The 20,187-nt window shown below is 45.4% G+C and overlaps 1 protein-coding gene across 1 annotated transcript in view; it reads right to left on the reverse strand.

Annotated features, from left to right (window-relative positions):
* The window catches only part of CUBN (cubilin), a 247,056-nt gene that overhangs the window by 48,284 nt on the left and 178,585 nt on the right, over positions 1 to 20,187 (reverse strand). The window contains exons 39-44 of the mRNA XM_077268299.1: positions 5,343 to 5,538; positions 4,976 to 5,173; positions 4,075 to 4,221; positions 3,571 to 3,761; positions 2,993 to 3,164; positions 1,856 to 2,030 (exon numbers count right to left, since the gene is read on the reverse strand). Coding sequence (XP_077124414.1) covers positions 1,856 to 2,030; positions 2,993 to 3,164; positions 3,571 to 3,761; positions 4,075 to 4,221; positions 4,976 to 5,173; positions 5,343 to 5,538 — 1,079 coding nt within the window. The remainder of the gene's footprint in view (positions 1 to 1,855; positions 2,031 to 2,992; positions 3,165 to 3,570; positions 3,762 to 4,074; positions 4,222 to 4,975; positions 5,174 to 5,342; positions 5,539 to 20,187) is intronic.

Raw genomic sequence — 20,187 nt, forward strand, 5'->3', positions numbered from 1 at the left:
GCGTGCAGCAAGGAATTTGTCGATGTAGGTTTTCTATAAATGTCTGTGTGTATATCATCATTAACATCCCTTTTGACTAAAACATCTAGAAACTCTACTCTCTCTCTGTCAAAGTGATATGTAAGTTTAATATTGCAGTCATTCGTATTTAGAGATTCCATGAATTGTTGCAATAAATCAACTGGACCCTGCCAGATCAGGAAAACATCATCTATGTACCGCGTCCATAGGAGGACGCGGTCCATAGATGAGGCCCGATCCGACAGGAAGAGGTCCCTCTCCCACAGCCCCAGGAACAGACCAGCATAGGCCGGCTCAAAGGCCGCCCCCATGGCTGTCCCTTGGAGCTGCAGGAAGAAGGACCCCTTAAAAGTGGTGTATCCTTATGGATCAGATATATTTCGCCGCATTATCGGCATTATTGATGGTATCTCCCTGCCTCTAACAATACCGCGTTACCATAGTTACGGGATAACACTTCCGGTCATTCACCGATAGGTTCCGGGTTCTTATTTAAACGTGCACAATTAGTTTAAGCTATGCCCCCTGACGAAGGCTCTGCCGAAACGCGCGTCGGGGTGACGTGGACTGTATGGTCGGCTCCCTCATTTCATTATCCTGGTGGTCATAAGGTATGATATGTTTCTTGAACTACCAACGGCTGTATCATTGATAATCTTTTCCCTCTGATGTCAGTACTATACTATCTTCGGTTTTTCAATACCGTAGTGATTCCTTGGACTCACCATAATCATCTATTGCTATGAGGGTTGTTATATTTAGATATACAACTTCAGATATATATGTATTATGATTACCTAAGCCGCCATCAGTCCATGTCCCGCGTTTTCTTTTTGTTAGATAGCACATTTGTTTTTGTGTGAGTACCCACTGTTAATTCCTGCTAAATTATTTGTATAAATAAAAGTTTTGTTACTTTGTATTATATTGGCCTCTTTGATCGCATTCTTTCCTTTTGGTTTTTCTAGTTATATTTGTGGCGATTTGGCCTATAATATGTCCTACCCTTGTGCAGCTAGTGAATAGAAAAAAGAGAAAAATAAGAAGAAGAAAAAAAGATGGATACCTTCCTCTTTTTCAGATATTAATACTACTGTTGATATAATGCTGCCTATAGGTTCATTGAGATTTTCTTTAACTTTTTTAAATCCACCATACTGTTCCAGAGATATTGGCCTTTTTTGGGGTGTAAATTGTCATGCTGTTCATCCAGGGGGCATGGCTCACAGAGTAATAATCCAGAGCAGTCTAAAGATACGCCCCAGAGGATCTTGTGAGCCACAAACCAGAGGATCTTGTAAGCCACGCCCCAGAGGATCTTGTGAGCCACGCCCCAGAGGATCCACACCCTCTTGTAAAAGATCATAGAAATTAGCACCAAATCAAAACACCCATATCTCTGAAACAGAACTGTGGATTAAAAAAAATGAAATTACATGAAGATGTCCATATCTTTCATTTTTTCTTTAAAGGGACTCTGTCACCTGAATTTGGAGGGAACAATTTTCAGCCATAGGGGCTGGGTCTTCGGGTGTTTGATTCACCCTTTCCTTACCCGCTGGCTGCATGCTGGCTGCAATATTGGATTGAAGTTCATTCTCTGTCCTCCATAGTACATGCCTGCACAATGCAATCTTGCCTTACGCAGGCGTGTACTATGGAGGACAGAGAATGAACTTCAATCCAATATTGCAGCCAGCATGCAGCCAGCGGGTAAGGAAAGGGTGAATCAAACACCCGAAAACCCCGCCCCTATGGCTGAAAATTGTTCCCTCCAAATTCAGGTGACAGAGTCCCTTTAAATGCATAGAAAGTATTAGGAAAGTAAAAATACTTGTCAGAAGTTTCAATGTAAAATTCATCTTGGAAGTGGATCTCCACGGCTTCACCATTCGGTACTATGATGGTCCACACACAGTCTGTATTTTGAGGATAAGGATTTGGATAATTTGGTGATGTAACAAAACCATTGGGATTGGAGTCTGTGACATAAATGGTTCCTCCACACGCTGGAAGTAAGCACAATCATAAACAAAATGTAATCACGACATATATGGTATATAGTATATAATGTCCCTATCCTCCTCATCCACTGACCGCTATAGTCAGATTGTGGCATCTCCTTCTAAAAACCAGTTACACCAGGCACCGATCTCTGCCGGCACAGAGTGGTCACTGAGCAGTGCTGCCGGCATTTCCGCTGACGTCACATCGACAGAGCAGCTCTTTTTCCTCTCTGCTCTGTTGGCGGGGTGTGACGTCTGATGTCATGCTGATTGACAGCCGATTCCCTGCAGCTGTCAATCAGCACGATAAGCAGGCATTTTGACAGTTGTTAGTAATTGACAGGTTTTTTTTTTAAACTATTAACTTTCCATTATACTATGAATATGTTATTGGAGTACCCCTCTAACAAGTATAAGGTGCAGCTCATGGCTGGTTCACCACAAGGAGTCATGAGGGACACACTAGAGCCACTAGAAAATGAGCCTTTTTGCCATTTGACCTTTGTTTAAGGGACAGTGTCAATAAGTATTAAATGTGTATGTTGGATTACAAAACATAACAACCAAATAATGAAAAATGGTGTTGATACTGCCATTCCACACTTGTTAGGGCGCCCTCTGGTGTTCTCTTAATTCCCTCTCAGAACGTCATCCTGATGTGTCCGGTGTCGGCGGTCACACATGCTCAGTAGCTCACTTGTATGGTATCGCCTTCCCGCAGGCGGCGGACTGATTCCTGTTACTGTGAAGAGCAGTCGCTAAGAATCTGTCTACTAGTATTATGGTAACTCCTTCTCACCCGCACTGGACACATTAGGTGGACGTTCTGAGAAGGAGTCACAAAAACAGCAGGGGGCGCCATAACGAGTGTATAACCAGCAAGATCTATACACAGGAGAACGACCAGAGAACGTCATATTTACTTGTGAGAGTCTGGAGACCATCTGCATAAAATCAGCACATACCTAGACTTTTTGCCTCATATCTGAATTTAAACCCTTTCCCTTCATTACTGGCGTCTGTGATGAATCGGACAAAGAGTTCATTGTCGGAGGTGTGCATGGTGGACGGCGCGTTCCTGCCACAAAATTTTCCATTTCCAAGTGGAGGGGCTGACTCATCGGGTCCATTTTTCATCTGATAAAGTACACAATTAGGGTTATATTCACTGTTGTGTTCTGATTTATTACATTTTCCTACTTTGAATACAGGCGCGATTCTGAGATAGGTGAACGCCGACGGCATCATTTAAGGTGCCGGTGGGTGCTGACAGCGACTGAGTGTGTGTTATTTGCAAATTTGCAGCAAAAACTATCTTCCACCACATTTATAACCTTTCTATTGTTCATTTTCTGTGCACGGAGGTGTGGCTTTGCAAAAAGTGGGTGTGGTTTGTTGTAAAATGGGTGTGACCTAACGTGCAACGCCATGTTCATAAATTTTGGCACAAAGTAAACTAGTAGGATGTGTAAACTTAGACTAGAAAGTCAAAAGATGTAAAAGATTTATCCAACAAAGATAAATCTGTCTCCCTTTAACGTACCTCCAAGTAGTCTCCACCTCCGCAGGAGCCATCGTTGTTCAGTACTTCGAATGTTTGTTCAAAATGGACGGCAATTGTGAATCCAGTGGTGACCAGGACGTGCCACGTGCAGTTCTGATTGGGAATGTAGTTTTCGGGGTAATTTTGTGATATGATCAGTCCCCTATTTGCATGTAAATATCCACCACAACCTGAATCAGTGGAAAAAGTACATTAAAGGAAAACCCACTTCTTCGTGGGTGTACAGAAAGGGAAGGGTTTAAAATTTTGCTACTTTAGACTTTTTTTTTTAGGAGGGGGCCCTATAGTAAAGATCAAATTAGAGACCCTTGTTATGGAGGATGAGGTCCTCCTACTATAACACGTTGCCAACTCCTCACCCCTTGTATGAATACAGCTCCTCAGGGGCGGGGAGTGCTGAACAAGTTCTTTCCAATCAATACCAAGGGGGGCAGAGTCAGTCACCAACCCAAAATGTACAGAATAAGATTAAAGAAAGCTTACTTTTGTGATAAGACGCATTGAACCCTCTTCCAGAAACACTTGCATCAGAAGCAAAGTACAAGAACATAGCATCACCAGATGATCGAATTGGTCCAGGAATCTCTCGACCGCAGATAGTGGCAAGTATGGGGGCAATGTTGTTGTCTCCTTGATGACAAAAAAATAATACAATATAATAACAACTTGATGGTAGCCCAATTCTAACGCATCGGGTATTCTAGAATAAGTATGTAGTTTATTTATGAAGATTTTAGAATTATACATTGAATACACAGGATTCGGCCGGCCGCGACCAATTAGCGAAGCGTGATTCAAATCCCACGCCAATTCGCGGCCAGACTGCGCCTGTCGCTGATTGTTCGCGGCCTGCCATGTAGTATATAACAGTCCACGTAGTATATAGCACAGCCACGTAGTATATAGCACAGCCCACGGAGTATATAGCACACCCCAAGGAGTATATAGCACAGCCACGTAGTATATAACAGCCCACGGAGTATATAGCACAGCCACGTAGTATATAGCACAGCCCACGGAGTATATAGCACAGCCACGTAGTATATAGCACAGCCCACGGAGTGTATAACAGCCCACATAGCATATAACACAGCCACGTAGTTTATAACAGCCCATGTAGCATATAACACAGCTCACGTAGTATATAACAGCCCACCAAAAACAATAATGATAACAGATAGACATAGATTTAATAGATAACATTCTGGATGTCCGCAGTCACCACTAGAGGGAGCACTGGAGCCTAATACAGACTGTGCTCCTTCTAGTGGTGTCTCGAAGATTGAATCTCTTCTTCAGAAGGGTGAAGCACAAAATCACAAAAAATATGATGATAAATGGTTGACACTCACTTTTTTATATTCTTTATAGAATAATCTCTTACCATCTCTGATGACTAGCTTGTCACTACTGCAAGTGGTGTGTGCTTCAATATCCACTGACAGGAGATTCAGCTCCACCGTGGATTGGGGAGACCTGATCACCCAGGTACATACGATCCTTGGTGCGTACATATTGGGCCACCCAGGAGAGAAAAGGAATAATGGTGTTTCTCCGGTCCGTAAAGCTCCACCACATGCTCCTGTGATAGAATGAATAAACAGCCGTAGCAAATCAGCCCTGTCAGGAGACCTTTTAGAGATGAAAAATGAAATGGCGTCCCCAATCCCAATAGCTTTGTTAAAACTACTATAAAAGTTGTTGAAAAATCTATATTTTCCTAATTCCTTACAGGCAGCTAGGATTTATACCTGGAGCTATGGCGGGTACTGGCCCCGGGGATACATTGATTGCTCTCCACTCCAGGAGAAACCCCCTTTGGCTGATACTGTTGTCACTCAGGAATTGTATTGTCACTGTGCTACCAGAGGAGAAGAGTGAAGGTGGAGGGGTCACTCCACAATACGTGCCAATCACGTGAAAGTGCGTGGTAGGTCCATCAAATATCTGCAAAATAAAGTACAAGCCAAAATGGCATTACACACAATAATAATAATAATAATCTTTATTTATATAGCGCCAACATATTCCGCAGCGCTTTACAGTTTAACAGTTTCAAACACAACAGTCATAGGTAACAATGTTAACAATACAGCAATAAATCAAAATAAGACGACCCTGCTCGTGAGAGCTTACAATCTACAACTAATAAAACACATAATTATAGTGTACAAAACAGCTGCTGCACTAGCTAAAAGCAGCGGAAGCATTCTAAAACCCACAGCCAGGATGGGGCAAACTTTACATGGGCCTGACGGTTCTTCTAAAGCGTCTATCTTAGTAAAAAGCCCCATGAAGAAACAATTCTAAATTATCTGTTCCTACCACTCTGTATTGTGATGTTCTTCTGTTATTCCTCCTGAAAATAATGATGAATAAATTGGCAAAAGGGTATTACCATTCCTTTTCTCGTTAGGGTGTTGTATCTACATATCTTAAGCACTGATTACATAGTGTCAAACTGTGTAGAGGCAAGACCAGGCCCTAATGGAAATTCAGTGTTTAAAGAGGTTTTCCACTACTTTAACATTGAGGGCCTATCCTAGGTCAGCAGTGTCTGATCGGTGGGGGTGCGACACCTAGCATCTCCGCCTATCAGCTGTTCTCGCTGACTGCTGTAACTGTTTAGCTACGGAGCTGCGCTGTGCAGCTCAGTATACTGTATAGCAGCCGCAACTGGGCAGTGCACATCGCCCCCTATTGATTTGAATACGGACTGATGTGCAGTACCCGGCCACGGCCACTATACAGCAGGCGGAGTGGCAGTTCCGGGCCGACACCGAGAACAGCTGAATGGTGGAAATGCCAGGTGTCGCATCCCTCCGATCAAACACTGATGATTTTCCTGAGGATAGGTCCTCAATGTTAAAGTAATTGACAACCTCTTTAGTGTTAGATCAAAATAAAAAAAAATATTTTAATAAATTAATTTGATATTCAGTAAATTTAAGTTGAACGTTATCAATATCAAATTATCAAGGGTGATCAATGAGTGGAACAGGCTGCCACAAGATGTGGTGAGTTCTCCTTCAATTGAAGTCTTCCAACAGAGGCTTGACAAACATCTGCCTGAGATGGTTTAGTGAGTCCTACATTGAACAGGGGGTTGAAGTGCTGAAGGATGACCCTTGAGGTCCCTTCCAACTCTACCATTGCCAAGGAATTTACAGGAACTAGAGGCTTGTTGCCAAGAAGAGTGGGCAACTTTACCATTTGAGAAAATAAAGAACCTCATCCACAACTACCACAAAAGACTTCAAGCTGTCATTGATGTTAGAGCAGGCAATACACGGTATTAAGAAATGGGGTATGTGAACTTTCGATCAGGGTCATTTGGATGTTTTGGGTTGTCATTATGATTTAAAAAGAGAAAACACAGTAGTGTGGCAATAAATGGCTTCACCCAACAACTAACCATGAGTGGAGAAAAGTTTTGGTGTTATCATTCATATTCTCTGAAAAAAGGCTAAGAAAGCAAAAATTCTCCCAGGGTATGTAAACTTTTGAGCACAACTGTATGTTTAAAGCAAATGTAAGCTGCTGACATTTTATAACGATATTGTCATGATCCAGACCGGAGTTTGTTTTCAGCTACCCTCTCTCTGGACTGGTCATGCGGGGATTAACCCCCTCTTCCTCATATTGGCTGGACTTTTTCAGTCCTCTGCAGTCTGCTGGCCAGCTTCAGTGATAGTTCATGCTTCCAGGCTTCTCATATAATCTCATCCATATGCATGAGGGGGATGAGTGGAAAACTGCATTTCTCACCTCTGAGGGTTTGTTTGAAAATTTGGTTATGCCCTTTGGCCTGTCTAACGTGCCAGTATGTTCCAGAATTTCATGAATCATGTTTTCACAGATTTTATTGGGCGTTTCATGGTAGTTTATTTGGATGACATCCTCATATATTCTTCTGACAAACATGGGCCACCTCCGGGCGGTTCTTCAGAGGCTTAGGGAGAACTCACTATTTGCTAAACCAGAGAAGTGTTCATTTTTTTGCTCAAGAATTTTCCTTTCTTGGGGTCATTTTGTCTGCTGAGGGGTTTCGCATGGACCCTAGGAAGGTACAGGCTATTGTGGATTGGCTGCAACCCAGAGATCTTAAGGGTCTTCTGCGTTTCTCTAATTATTATAGAAAATTCATTAAGGGGTTTTCTCAGGTGGTCAAACCCCTCACGGATTTAACTCGTAAGGGGGCTGATCTCAAAAACTGGTCAGCTCCAGCTGTGGCAGCATTTTCTTCCTTGAAGAACTGCTTCATGACTGTGTAGGGAGGAGAGCCAAGCTAACGGACTCTCTTGCGTGTCTGGGCCGGAACCGTCGGGGCTGTCACCATTGTTTCAGGCTGAAGAGATTTCTGACCAGAGCAGTTCAGGACACCTGACTGATGGGGGCGGGTCCGACATAAATAGCAGTCTGAGCTGGAAGATGGGACACAAGGTGGCGAATGAGCTTGTGAGCAGTGAGACGGTTGACTCCCTCTCGACGGACCCACGCCAGCTAGCTGTGCCTATATTCCCGGCTAGCAAGAATGGCGACACATTCTACCCTCAGCCCAGAGAGACATCCGCACCGGGCAGTTACCAGGATAGAGTTCATACCTTGGCTCCGCTCACCACCGCGGAGTCGCCGCTTAGTCCCATCCTTGCAGTGCCTGCTAAGGACCGGCCATGCCTGTGGCTGTGTCCGCTGGACTGTGTGCTTCTACTGCGGCCTTGCCTACTGAACTTTCTACTTCTTCCACTGTGCCACCGACCATCACCACTACCCCATCATGTGCTCAGATCAGGAGATCATGTGCTGAAGAACCCAGAGGATTCGTCATCGCAAGGAGACAGTGCATCTCCCATCTGCGAGAACGGATCGGAGACATCTCACGCCGCCTGCGGCGCCGCCGAGGGATCTTCCAGCCACCTTCCTCCACCGCACAGAGACTGATAAGTTAACCTGTCATTATCTCCTGTATTTGTCTTTCCCCCATCCGCAAATTCATAACCGTTACCCCCCTGCTTATACCATCACTGTTATGTATAAATAACCTGTTAATCCTTGCTCTGCCTCCTGTGTGTCATTGCATCCTATGCACCTGCTAGCATCCTACAACTGCCCCTATATTGGTTCAACTTGATTTGTCTAAATCATTTGTTGTAGAGGTGGACACCTCGGATGTGGGAGTGGGGGCTGTGTTGTCTCAGGGGCCCACCACGTTGACTAACTTATGACCCTGTGCCTTCTTTTTGAAAATTTTTTTGTCTGCTGAGAGGAATTATGATGTGAGTAACCGGGAGCTATTGGCCATTAAATTGACGTTCGAAGAATGGAGGCATTTTTTGGAGGGGGCTGTCCATCGTATCACTGTTATTACGGATCACAAGAACCTGTCTTACATCAAGTCCGCCAAACGTTTAACTCCGAGACAGGCAAGGTGGTCACTTTTTCTTCCTGATTTCAGTTTTCTATTACTTTCAGATCCGGGTCCAAGAATGTGAAGGCTGATGCTTAATCTCGTAGCCTAGATCCAATATCACCTCCTGAACCTCCTTCCTCCATTCTGCAGCACAAAGTGGTGGTGGATGCGGTGTCCTCGGCATTGGAACGAGAGATCCATGAGGCCCAATTTCTTGCTCCTTCATCCATACCTGATAATAAGCTCTTTATGCCTGTTCAGTATCAATTAAGGGTGCTTCGGGAGTTCCATGACTCGGCTCCGTATGAGCATCCTGGAATCTCGGTCACGCGTAAAGCCATCACTAGGCTGTTTTGGTGGCCCTCGCTGTTGTGAAATTGGATTTTGGGCTCCCCCGGTGGCCACTGGTGGAATTGAACTGGTGTGCATCATCCTCTCTGTTCACCTGTTTCCATCAGGATGTGGGAGTCGCTATTTAGCCTTGCTCCTCTGTCACTTCCATGCCGGTCAACATTGTAATCAGAAGCCTTTCTGTGCATGTTCCTGCTGCTAGACAACTCCCAGCTAAGTTGGACTTTAGTCCTTGTTTGTTTTTGCATTTTGTTCCAGTTCACAGCTGTAGTTTCGTTTCTGTGTCTGGAAAGCTCTTGTGATCTGAAATTGCCACTCTGATGTTATGAGTTAATACTAGAGTCTTAAAGTAATGTCAGGATGGTGTTTTGATAGGGTTTTCAGCTGACCATGAAAGTGCCCTTTCTGTCTTCCTGCTATCTAGTAAGCGGACCTCAATTTTGCTAAACCTATTTTCATACTACGTTTGTCATTTCATCTAAAATCACCGCCAATATTTGTGGGGGCCTCTGTCTGCCTTTCGGGGAAATTTCTCTAGAGGTGAGCCAGGACTATATTTTCCTCTGCCAGGATTAGTTAGTCCTCCGGCCGGCGCTGGGCGTCTAGGGATAAAACGCAGGCTACGCTACCCGGCTACTGTTAGTTGTGCGGCAGGTTTAGTTCATGGTCAGTTTAGTTTCCATCCTTCCAAGAGCTAGTTCTTATGCTTGCTGGGCTATGTTCTCTTGCCATTGAGAACCATAACAGTTTGACCGGCCTTAAAGGGTTAAATTAATTGACAGAGAAAGGAGAGAAAAGAGAAGTCTGCTGAAGATTTTTTTTTTTTTTTTTTTTCAGTTCTGAGTGTGCTTGTAATTGAATCTCTTGCAAGTCTGCCTATATTGCAGCCTTTCTCTCTCTCTCTCCTTCTAATCCTGGAATGGCTCTGTGTTCACCTGTTTAAAATGGATATTCAGAGTTTAGCTGCAGGTTTGAATAATCTCACCACGAAAGTTCAAAATTTACAAGATTTTGTTGTTCATGTTCCTATATCTGAACCTAGAATTCCTTTGCCTGAATTTTTCTCGGGGAATAGATCTTGCTTTCAAAATTTCAAAAATAATTGCAAGTTGTTTTTGTCCCTGAAATCTCGCTCTGCTGGAGATCCTGCTCAGCAGGTCAGGATTGTGATTTCCTTGCTCCGGGGCGACCCTCAGGATTGGGCTTTTGCATTGGCTCCAGGGGATCCTGCGTTGCTCAATGTGGATGCGTTTTTTCTGGCCTTGGGGTTGCTTTATGAGGAACCTCAGTTAGAACTTCAGGCGGAAAAGGCCTTGATGTCCCTATCTCAGGGGCAAGACGAAGCTGAAATATACTGCCAGAAATTCCGTAAATGGGCTGTGCTTACTCAGTGGAATGAGTGCGCCCTGGCGGCGAATTTCAGAGAGGGTCTCTCTGATGCCATTAAGGATGTTATGGTGGGGTTCCCTGTGCCTGCGGGTCTGAATGAGTCCATGACAATGGCTATCCAGATCGATAGGCGTCTGCGGGAGCGCAAACCTGTGCACCATTTGGCGGTGTCTACTGAGAAGACGCCAGAGGATATGCAATGTGATAGAATTCTGTCCAGAAGTGAACGGCAGAATTTTAGACGAAAAAATGGGTTGTGCTTCTATTGCGGTGATTCAACTCATGTTATATCAGCATGCTCTAAGCGTACTAAGAAGCTTGATAAGTCTGTTTCAATTGGCACTTTACAGTCTAAGTTTATTCTATCTGTGACCCTGATTTGTTCTTTATCATCTATTACCGCGGATGCCTATGTCGACTCTGGCGCCGCTTTGAGTCTTATGGATTGGTCCTTTGCCAAACGCTGTGGGTATGATTTGGAGCCTCTTGAAACTCCTATACCCCTGAAGGGGATTGACTCCACCCCATTGGCTAGCAATAAACCACAATACTGGACACAAGTAACTATGCGGATTAATCCGGATCACCAGGAGATTATTCGCTTTCTTGTGCTGTATAACCTACATGATGTGTTGGTGCTTGGATTGCCATGGCTGCAATCTCATAACCCAGTCCTTGACTGGAAAGCTATGTCTGTGTTAAGCTGGGGATGTAAGGGGACGCATGGGGACGTACCTGTGGTTTCCATTTCATCATCTATTCCCTCTGAGATTCCTGAATTCTTGACTGAATATCGTGACGTTTTTGAAGAACCTAAGCTTGGTTCATTACCTCCGCACCGGGAGTGCGATTGTGCCATAGATTTGATTCCGGGTAGTAAATACCCTAAGGGTCGTTTATTTAATCTGTCTGTGCCTGAACATGCTGCTATGCGAGAATATATAAAGGAGTCCTTGGAAAAGGGACATATTCGTCCTTCGTCATCTCCCTTAGGAGCCGGTTTTTTCTTTGTGGCTAAGAAAGATGGCTCTTTGAGGCCGTGCATTGATTATCGGCTTTTGAATAAAATCACGGTTAAATATCAATATCCGTTGCCACTGCTGACTGATTTGTTTGCTCGCATAAAGGGGGCCAAGTGGTTCTCTAAGATAGATCTCCGTGGGGCGTATAATTTGGTGCGAATTAAGCAGGGGGATGAGTGGAAAACCGCATTTAATACGCCCGAGGGCCACTTTGAGTATTTGGTGATGCCTTTTGGTCTTTCAAATGCCCCTTCAGTCTTTCAGTCCTTTATGCATGACATTTTCCGTGATTATTTGGATAAATTTATGATTGTGTATCTGGATGATATTTTGATTTTTTCGGATGACTGGGACTCTCATGTCCAGCAGGTCAGGAGGGTTTTTCAGGTTTTGCGGTCTAATTCCTTGTGTGTGAAGGGTTCTAAGTGCGTTTTTGGGGTTCAAAAGATTTCCTTTTTGGGATATATTTTTTCCCCCTCTTCCATCGAGATGGATCCTGTCAAGGTTCAGGCTATTTGTGATTGGACGCAACCCTCTTCTCTTAAGAGTGTTCAGAAATTTTTGGGCTTTGCTAACTTTTATCGTCGATTTATTGCTGGTTTTTCTGATGTTGTTAAACCATTGACTGATTTGACTAAGAAGGGTGCTGATGTTGCTGATTGGTCCCCTGCTGCTGTGGAGGCCTTTCGGGAGCTTAAGCGCCGCTTTTCTTCCGCCCCTGTGTTGCGTCAGCCTGATGTTGCTCTTCCTTTTCAGGTTGAGGTCGACGCTTCTGAAATCGGAGCTGGGGCGGTTTTGTCGCAGAGAAGTTCCGATTGCTCCGTGATGAGACCTTGTGCTTTTTTCTCGCGTAAATTTTCGCCCGCCGAGCGGAATTATGATGTTGGGAATCGGGAGCTTTTGGCCATGAAGTGGGCTTTTGAGGAGTGGCGTCATTGGCTTGAGGGGGCTAGACATCAGGTGGTGGTATTGACTGACCACAAAAATCTAATTTATCTTGAGTCCGCCAGACGCCTGAATCCTAGACAGGCACGCTGGTCGTTGTTTTTCTCTCGGTTTAATTTTGTGGTGTCCTACCTGCCGGGTTCTAAGAATGTTAAGGCGGATGCCCTTTCTAGGAGTTTTGAGCCTGACTCCCCTGGTAATTCTGAACCTACAGGTATCCTTAAGGATGGAGTGATATTGTCTGCCGTTTCTCCAGACCTGCGGCGGGCCTTGCAGGAGTTTCAGGCGGATAGACCTGATCGTTGCCCACCTGGTAGACTGTTTGTTCCTGATGATTGGACCAGTAAAGTCATTTCTGAGGTTCATTCTTCTGCGTTGGCAGGTCATCCTGGAATCTTTGGTACCAGGGATTTGGTGGCAAGGTCCTTCTGGTGGCCTTCCCTGTCTCGAGATGTGCGAGGCTTCGTGCAGTCTTGTGACGTTTGTGCTCGGGCCAAGCCTTGTTGTTCTCGGGCTAGTGGATTGTTGTTGCCCTTGCCTATTCCGAAGAGGCCCTGGACGCACATCTCGATGGATTTTATTTCGGATCTTCCTGTTTCTCAGAGGATGTCTGTCATCTGGGTGGTGTGTGATCGTTTCTCTAAGATGGTCCATTTGGTTCCCCTGCCTAAGTTGCCTTCTTCTTCCGAGTTGGTTCCTCTGTTTTTTCAAAATGTGGTCCGTTTGCATGGTATTCCGGAGAATATCGTTTCTGACAGAGGTACCCAATTCGTGTCTAGATTTTGGCGAGCATTCTGTGCTAGGATGGGCATAGATTTGTCTTTCTCGTCTGCTTTCCATCCTCAGACTAATGGCCAGACCGAGCGGACGAATCAGACCTTGGAGACATATTTGAGGTGTTTTGTGTCTGCAGATCAGGATGATTGGGTTGCTTTTTTGCCTTTAGCGGAGTTTGCCCTCAATAATCGGGCCAGCTCTGCCACCTTGGTGTCTCCCTTTTTCTGTAATTCGGGGTTTCATCCTCGATTTTCTTCTGGTCAGGTGGAATCTTCGGATTGTCCTGGAGTGGATGCTGTGGTGGAGAGGTTGCATCAGATTTGGGGGCAGGTAGTGGACAATTTGAAGTTGTCCCAGGAGAAGACTCAGCTTTTTGCCAACCGCCGGCGTCGGGTTGGTCCTCGGCTTTGTGTTGGGGACTTGGTGTGGTTGTCTTCTCGTTTTGTCCCTATGAGGGTTTCTTCTCCCAAGTTTAAGCCTCGGTTCATCGGCCCGTACAAGATATTGGAGATTCTTAACCCTGTGTCCTTCCGTTTGGACCTCCCTGCATCTTTTTCTATTCATAATGTTTTTCATCGGTCATTATTGCGCAGGTATGAGGTACCGGTTGTGCCTTCCGTTGAGCCTCCTGCTCCAGTGTTGGTTGAGGGCGAGTTGGAGTACGTTGTGGAAAAAATCTTGGACTCCCGTGTTTCCAGACGGAAACTCCAGTATCTGGTCAAATGGAAGGGATACGGTCAGGAGGATAATTCTTGGGTGACTGCCTCTGATGTTCATGCCTCCGATTTGGTCCGTGCCTTTCATAGGGCTCATCCTGATCGCCCTGGTGGTTCTGGTGAGGGTTCGGTGCCCCCTCCTTGAGGGGGGGGTACTGTTGTGAAATTGGATTTTGGGCTCCCCCGGTGGCCACTGGTGGAATTGAACTGGTGTGCATCATCCTCTCTGTTCACCTGTTTCCATCAGGATGTGGGAGTCGCTATTTAGCCTTGCTCCTCTGTCACTTCCATGCCGGTCAACATTGTAATCAGAAGCCTTTCTGTGCATGTTCCTGCTGCTAGACAACTCCCAGCTAAGTTGGACTTTAGTCCTTGTTTGTTTTTGCATTTTGTTCCAGTTCACAGCTGTAGTTTCGTTTCTGTGTCTGGAAAGCTCTTGTGATCTGAAATTGCCACTCTGATGTTATGAGTTAATACTAGAGTCTTAAAGTAATTTCAGGATGGTGTTTTGATAGGGTTTTCAGCTGACCATGAAAGTGCCCTTTCTGTCTTCCTGCTATCTAGTAAGCGGACCTCAATTTTGCTAAACCTATTTTCATACTACGTTTGTCATTTCATCTAAAATCACCGCCAATATTTGTGGGGGCCTCTGTCTGCCTTTCGGGGAAATTTCTCTAGAGGTGAGCCAGGACTATATTTTCCTCTGCCAGGATTAGTTAGTCCTCCGGCCGGCGCTGGGCGTCTAGGGATAAAACGCAGGCTACGCTACCCGGCTACTGTTAGTTGTGCGGCAGGTTTAGTTCATGGTCAGTTTAGTTTCCATCCTTCCAAGAGCTAGTTCTTATGCTTGCTGGGCTATGTTCTCTTGCCATTGAGAACCATAACACCTCGCTGGCTTCTGACGTCACTGGGTTTGTGTTTTCCTGTGAAACTTGTCCCTTCGCAAAACCCCGTAACCGGCCGGCAGGGGAATTGGTGCCACTGCCCATTTCAGATAGACCGTGGACTCATCTGTCCATGGATTTTATCACCAATCTTCCCCCCTTATGAAATTTTAGAGGTGGTTAATCCTGTGGCCTTTTGCCTGCACTTGCCTCCGTCATTGCGGATCCCCAATGTGTTCCATAAGGTGCTTCTGAAGTCGTCGGTGCTTACTTCAGGTGTATCTCCCTCGCTCCCGCCGCCTGTTGTGGATGGCCAGACCGAGTATGAGGTGAAATGGGTGGTGGATTCTCCTATGCTCCTCCGTTCACTTCAGTACTTGGTCCATTGGAAAGGTTACGGTCCTGAGGACCGGTCGTGGGTGCCGGTGCATTCGGTCCATGCGGATTGGTTGTCCAGGCCTTTTATGCTCGTTGTCCAGGGAAGCCTGGGGGTCCTGTGGCCCCCCATTGAGAGGGGGTACTATCATGATCCAGTCCAGAGTTTGTCTTCTGCTATTCTCTCTCTGGACTGGTCATGCGGGGGTTAACCCCCTCTGCCTTGTTTTGGAGCTGGCTGGGCTTTTTCAGTCCTCTGCAGTTTGCTGGCCAGCGTCAGTGATAGTGAATGCTTCCAGGCTAGAGCAGCTGACCCGTATACCCTGGTGATCCTTCCTCCTCTGACTTCCCGTATTTGTGTGAGACTCGTTCCCTATCCCTGACTTAGTGTTCATCTGGTGGTTTTCCTTACAGTGTATGACTCGGCCTGAGCTCTGAACCCCGCCTCTTGCTTTCCATCTCTGGTACCTTGTTCCCTGACCATCTTTGACTTCTGGCTTGTTCCCCGACTTCGTCTTATGTCTCACTTTATGGATACTGCGTTCCCGTTTGGCTCTTACTTCTGGCTTGTCTCTGACTATGTGCATTGCTGTGACCTCTGGTACTTCTTCTCCTGACAGTTTCTGACTCAGCTCATCTGACCATTCTTTCGTTACCTGTGACACCTGTGCGGCTGCTCAGTGTTGCTACACTGTGAGTGTGCAACGTCTCTTTCCTCACCAGCACCCCCTGGTGGAGGTTGCGTTAAACTGCACTGCAGCGCATCACAGTTTATGTTTGTTCTGATTGTGATAATAACCAAGTATAATAACTAGTCTACTACAGTACTTCTCTCTTTGTGTTCTTTTCCCATCTATTTCCTCTGTACTTCTCTCTCACCGTTTTCTTTCTTTCCCCCTTTCTCCTCTGCACCTCTCGTTCATCTTTTTCTTTCTTTCTTTCTTACTTTCTCCCTCTCCTCTCTGTACCTCTCACTCTCTCTCTGTCCGCTCTGTACCTGTCGCTCACCTTTCTTTCTCTCTCTATCTTTCTTTCTGTTGTTTCCCCTCTCCTCTCTGTACCTTTTTCTCATCCTTTCTTTCTTTCTTTCTTTCTTTCTTTCTTTCTTTCTTTCTTTCCCCCATCTCTTTTCTCTCTGTACCTCTCACTAACTCTGCTTTCTTTTCTTCCTCCCTCTCGCCTCTCTGTGTCTCTCTCACCTATCTTTCTCTTTCTTTCTGTTCTTTCCTCCTCTCTCTTCTCTGTACCTCTTTCTCAATCTTTCTTTCTCTTTCATTCTTTATCCCACTCTGTACCTACCTCTCACCCTACTTTCTTTCTTTCCCTCACTCTCTCCTTGGTGTAGCTCTTGCTCACCTTTCTTTCTCTCTTTCTTTCTTTCTGTTCTTTCCCTATTGTCTCCTCTCTGTATCTCTCTCACCTTCTTTCTTTCTCTCTTTTTTTCCATCTCTGTCATCTCTCTGCCTCTGTCAGGACTCTGAACATTTTTTACCTTTTGTGCATTACTGCCCTTTTCCAACATGGCATCTTTGGTCTCATGTGCACTTGTCTTCCTGCTATAAAACTTCACCCCAGCCTTCAGTCTGTGCTAGAGTATTCTGCCTTGCATCCAGCTCCTGACCTCTGATTACTCCCTGGCTATACACCTGCTCCTGTGAACCTGTGTGGTGATCCTGCTACTCTGCTCTGAGTTCCTGCTGCATACACAAGTCTCCAGTAATCCTCCTTCATCTGCTGCTCGTGTTTACTTTATCTGCATTGGCTGGACATGTAAGCTGCTGCTTCTGCTGCAATAACCTGAGACTATTAACCAGGCCTCCCTGGTTGAGCTAAGATATGATTTGAACTGCCTTATAAGCTTATCTATCTGTGTCTGGACTAAGTCAAGGATTTATTCGTGCCAAGTATCCTCAAGAATAACTGTGCTTCATAGACTTTCTGCTTGATTGCTTGTTTCTCTGAAGTTTCCTATAGACTGCTAAGCTACGTTTATTATTTGCACCAAGTGTTGTGGACTTGAGTTTCTCTCTGCACCTGTTTGAATCACCGTTTGACAATATAGACTTTACCACTTATAAAACTGTGTCCTGTAGTTGTCTTGTTCCACGCAAAGAGTTTCCTGAGTTATCCCCTATAATTATTACAGCCTCAATGAGAATGCACACAGGCAAGGCCGCCATCAGGGCAGTAATACTGCTGTATGAGGCCCAGTCAGCAGCAGTACACAGAGGGGCCCACAGATTCGGGGCCCTACTCTTGTGCCCCATCGTGCACTAAAATACTGTGCACTGCAGCGCCCATGTCGGCGCAGGGGGCCCGGGAGCCTTTTTGGAGCTGTCCATGGCCATCTTACCTAATCGGCTGCGCAGCTTCTGCTCAGCTGTAGCTAGAATGTATGGCCATGTTCACACTTTGCGGTTTTTACCGCGGAACCGCCGCGATTTTGATGCTGCGGGTCCGCAGCAGTTTCCATAGCGTTTACATTAACATGTAAACCCTATGGAAACCGCAAACCGCAGTGCACATGCTGCGGGAAAAACCGCGCAGAAACGCAGCGGTTTACAACCCGCAGCATGTCACTTCTTTGTGCAGAATCGCTGCGATTCTGCACCCATAGGAATGCATTGAACCGCTTACTTCCCGCATGGGGCTGTGCCCACGTTGCGGGAAGTAAGCGGTTAATGTGCGGGTGGTACCCGGGGTGGAGGAGAGGAGACTCTCCTCCAGGCCCTGGGAAGCATATTTGGGTGTAAAAAAAAGAATTAAAATAAAAAATCATGTTATACTCACCTCTCAGCGCTGCCCGCGGCGTCCGGTCTGGGTTGATGTGCAAACAGGACCTGCGGTGACGTCGCGGTCACATGACCGTGATGACGCCGCGGTCACATGACCGTGACGTCACGAAGGGTCCTTCTCGCACATCATCTTTGGAAGCGGACCGCCGAGTGCAGCGCCGAGGAGATCAGGACGTCAGAGAGGGTGAGTATAACTAATTTTTATTATTTTAACATTATACTATTGATGCTGCATATTGCTGCATATGCAGCATCAATAGTATAGGCGGAAACCCGCAGCGGAAACCGCGGAACAAGCCGCGATAAATCTGCAGGGATAACCGCAGCGGGTTTGCCCTGCAGATTTATCAATTCCGCTGCGGGAGAACCCGCAGAGCACACCGCAAAGTGTGCACATAGCCTATGGGCTCCCTGCAGGTCCTGACTACAGCCCATACATTCTAGCAGTCTCAGTAGTAAATGTGCTATAATGTATGGGCTCCTTTCAGGTCCTGACTATGCCCATGCATTCTAGCTGCTTCACTGTTGAAAACACTAGACGCCCCGTGCACGACTGAGGTAAGTATAAAAAACGTTTTTGTTTTTTTAAACGGGTAAGGTGGGGCGGATTGAGATTGCAGATGATGAAGTGTGTCATCAGGGGATACTGCACATGATGAAATGATAGAGGGCTGCAAATGATGAAGTAAGGGGGACTGCAGATGAAGTGAAGGGGGGATAGGGGACTGTAAATGATGAAGTAAGGTGGACTGCAAATGATGATGTGGGGGTGATGGGGACTGCAAATGATGATGTGGGGGTGATGGGGACTGCAAATGATGTGGGGGTGATGTGGACTGCAAATGATTATGTGTAATAAATGGTGTAATAAAGGTGGGGAGAGCAAATAATGAATTTTGAGGGTGGGGAAGAGCAGTTGATAATGAATAGAGGGTGGGAGAGATAGAAGACATGACAATGAATTGAGGCAGAAGGGGCATGTAACTATAATGAATCAGAATAAGGGTTAGAGCGGGAGGTACTTGGGGGAGCGTTGAGGATAAAATGACTGGTAATGAATTGGGGGAAAAAGTACAGGTGCTAATTAATTTAGTGGGGGATTATAATTTATATTTAGAATGGTGGGTTGGATAATACCCAATTATATATTAATGGTGGGTAAACGTCTGTATTCAGATGTGTACTGTAGAAGAAAGGGAAAAAGTGGGGAATGTGCTCTGGAAGTGGTGCTCTAGATAACTGTGTTATTTTATGCAGAGACGAGTCCTGGCTGAAATAAGTGATGGCGGTCTTCGCTGGATTAAAAGGAAACGCAAAGATGAAGGACTTCAGCTAGAGATGTCACTGCAGAGTCAGTGTGTTACCTGTACACTGACAATATACACTGTATACTATATACAGAACTCCTGTGTATAATGTCACTGGTGATCACTTTATTACCTGTACACCATACACTATATGCAGAGCTCCTGTGTATAATGTCACTGGGGATCACTGTATTACCTGTACACTGACACTATATACAGAGCTCCTGTGTATAATGTCACTGGAGATCACTGTATTATCTGTACACTGACACTATATACAGAGCTTCTGTGTATAATGGCACCGGTGATCACTGTATTACCTGTACACAGACACTGCATACTAAGTACAGATCTCCTGTGTATAATGGCACTTATGTTGATAGTATTTTTTAATTAGTAATCAGTATTGTACTATTCAGTCACAATGTGGTGGTAATATGTTATTCGGCCAGGTGTGGCGGTATTTGTTCCTTGTATGTGCTATTATTTGGTCACTATGTGGTGGTAATATGTCGTCTGGTCATGGTGTGGTGGTATTTGTTCCTTTTATGTGCTATTATTCGGTCACTGTGTGGTGGTAATATGTGGTCTGGTCATGTTGTGTTGATATTTGTTCCTTGTATGT

This window comes from Ranitomeya variabilis, chromosome 6 (assembly GCF_051348905.1).
Source record: "Ranitomeya variabilis isolate aRanVar5 chromosome 6, aRanVar5.hap1, whole genome shotgun sequence".
NCBI classification, from domain to species: domain Eukaryota; kingdom Metazoa; phylum Chordata; class Amphibia; order Anura; family Dendrobatidae; genus Ranitomeya; species Ranitomeya variabilis.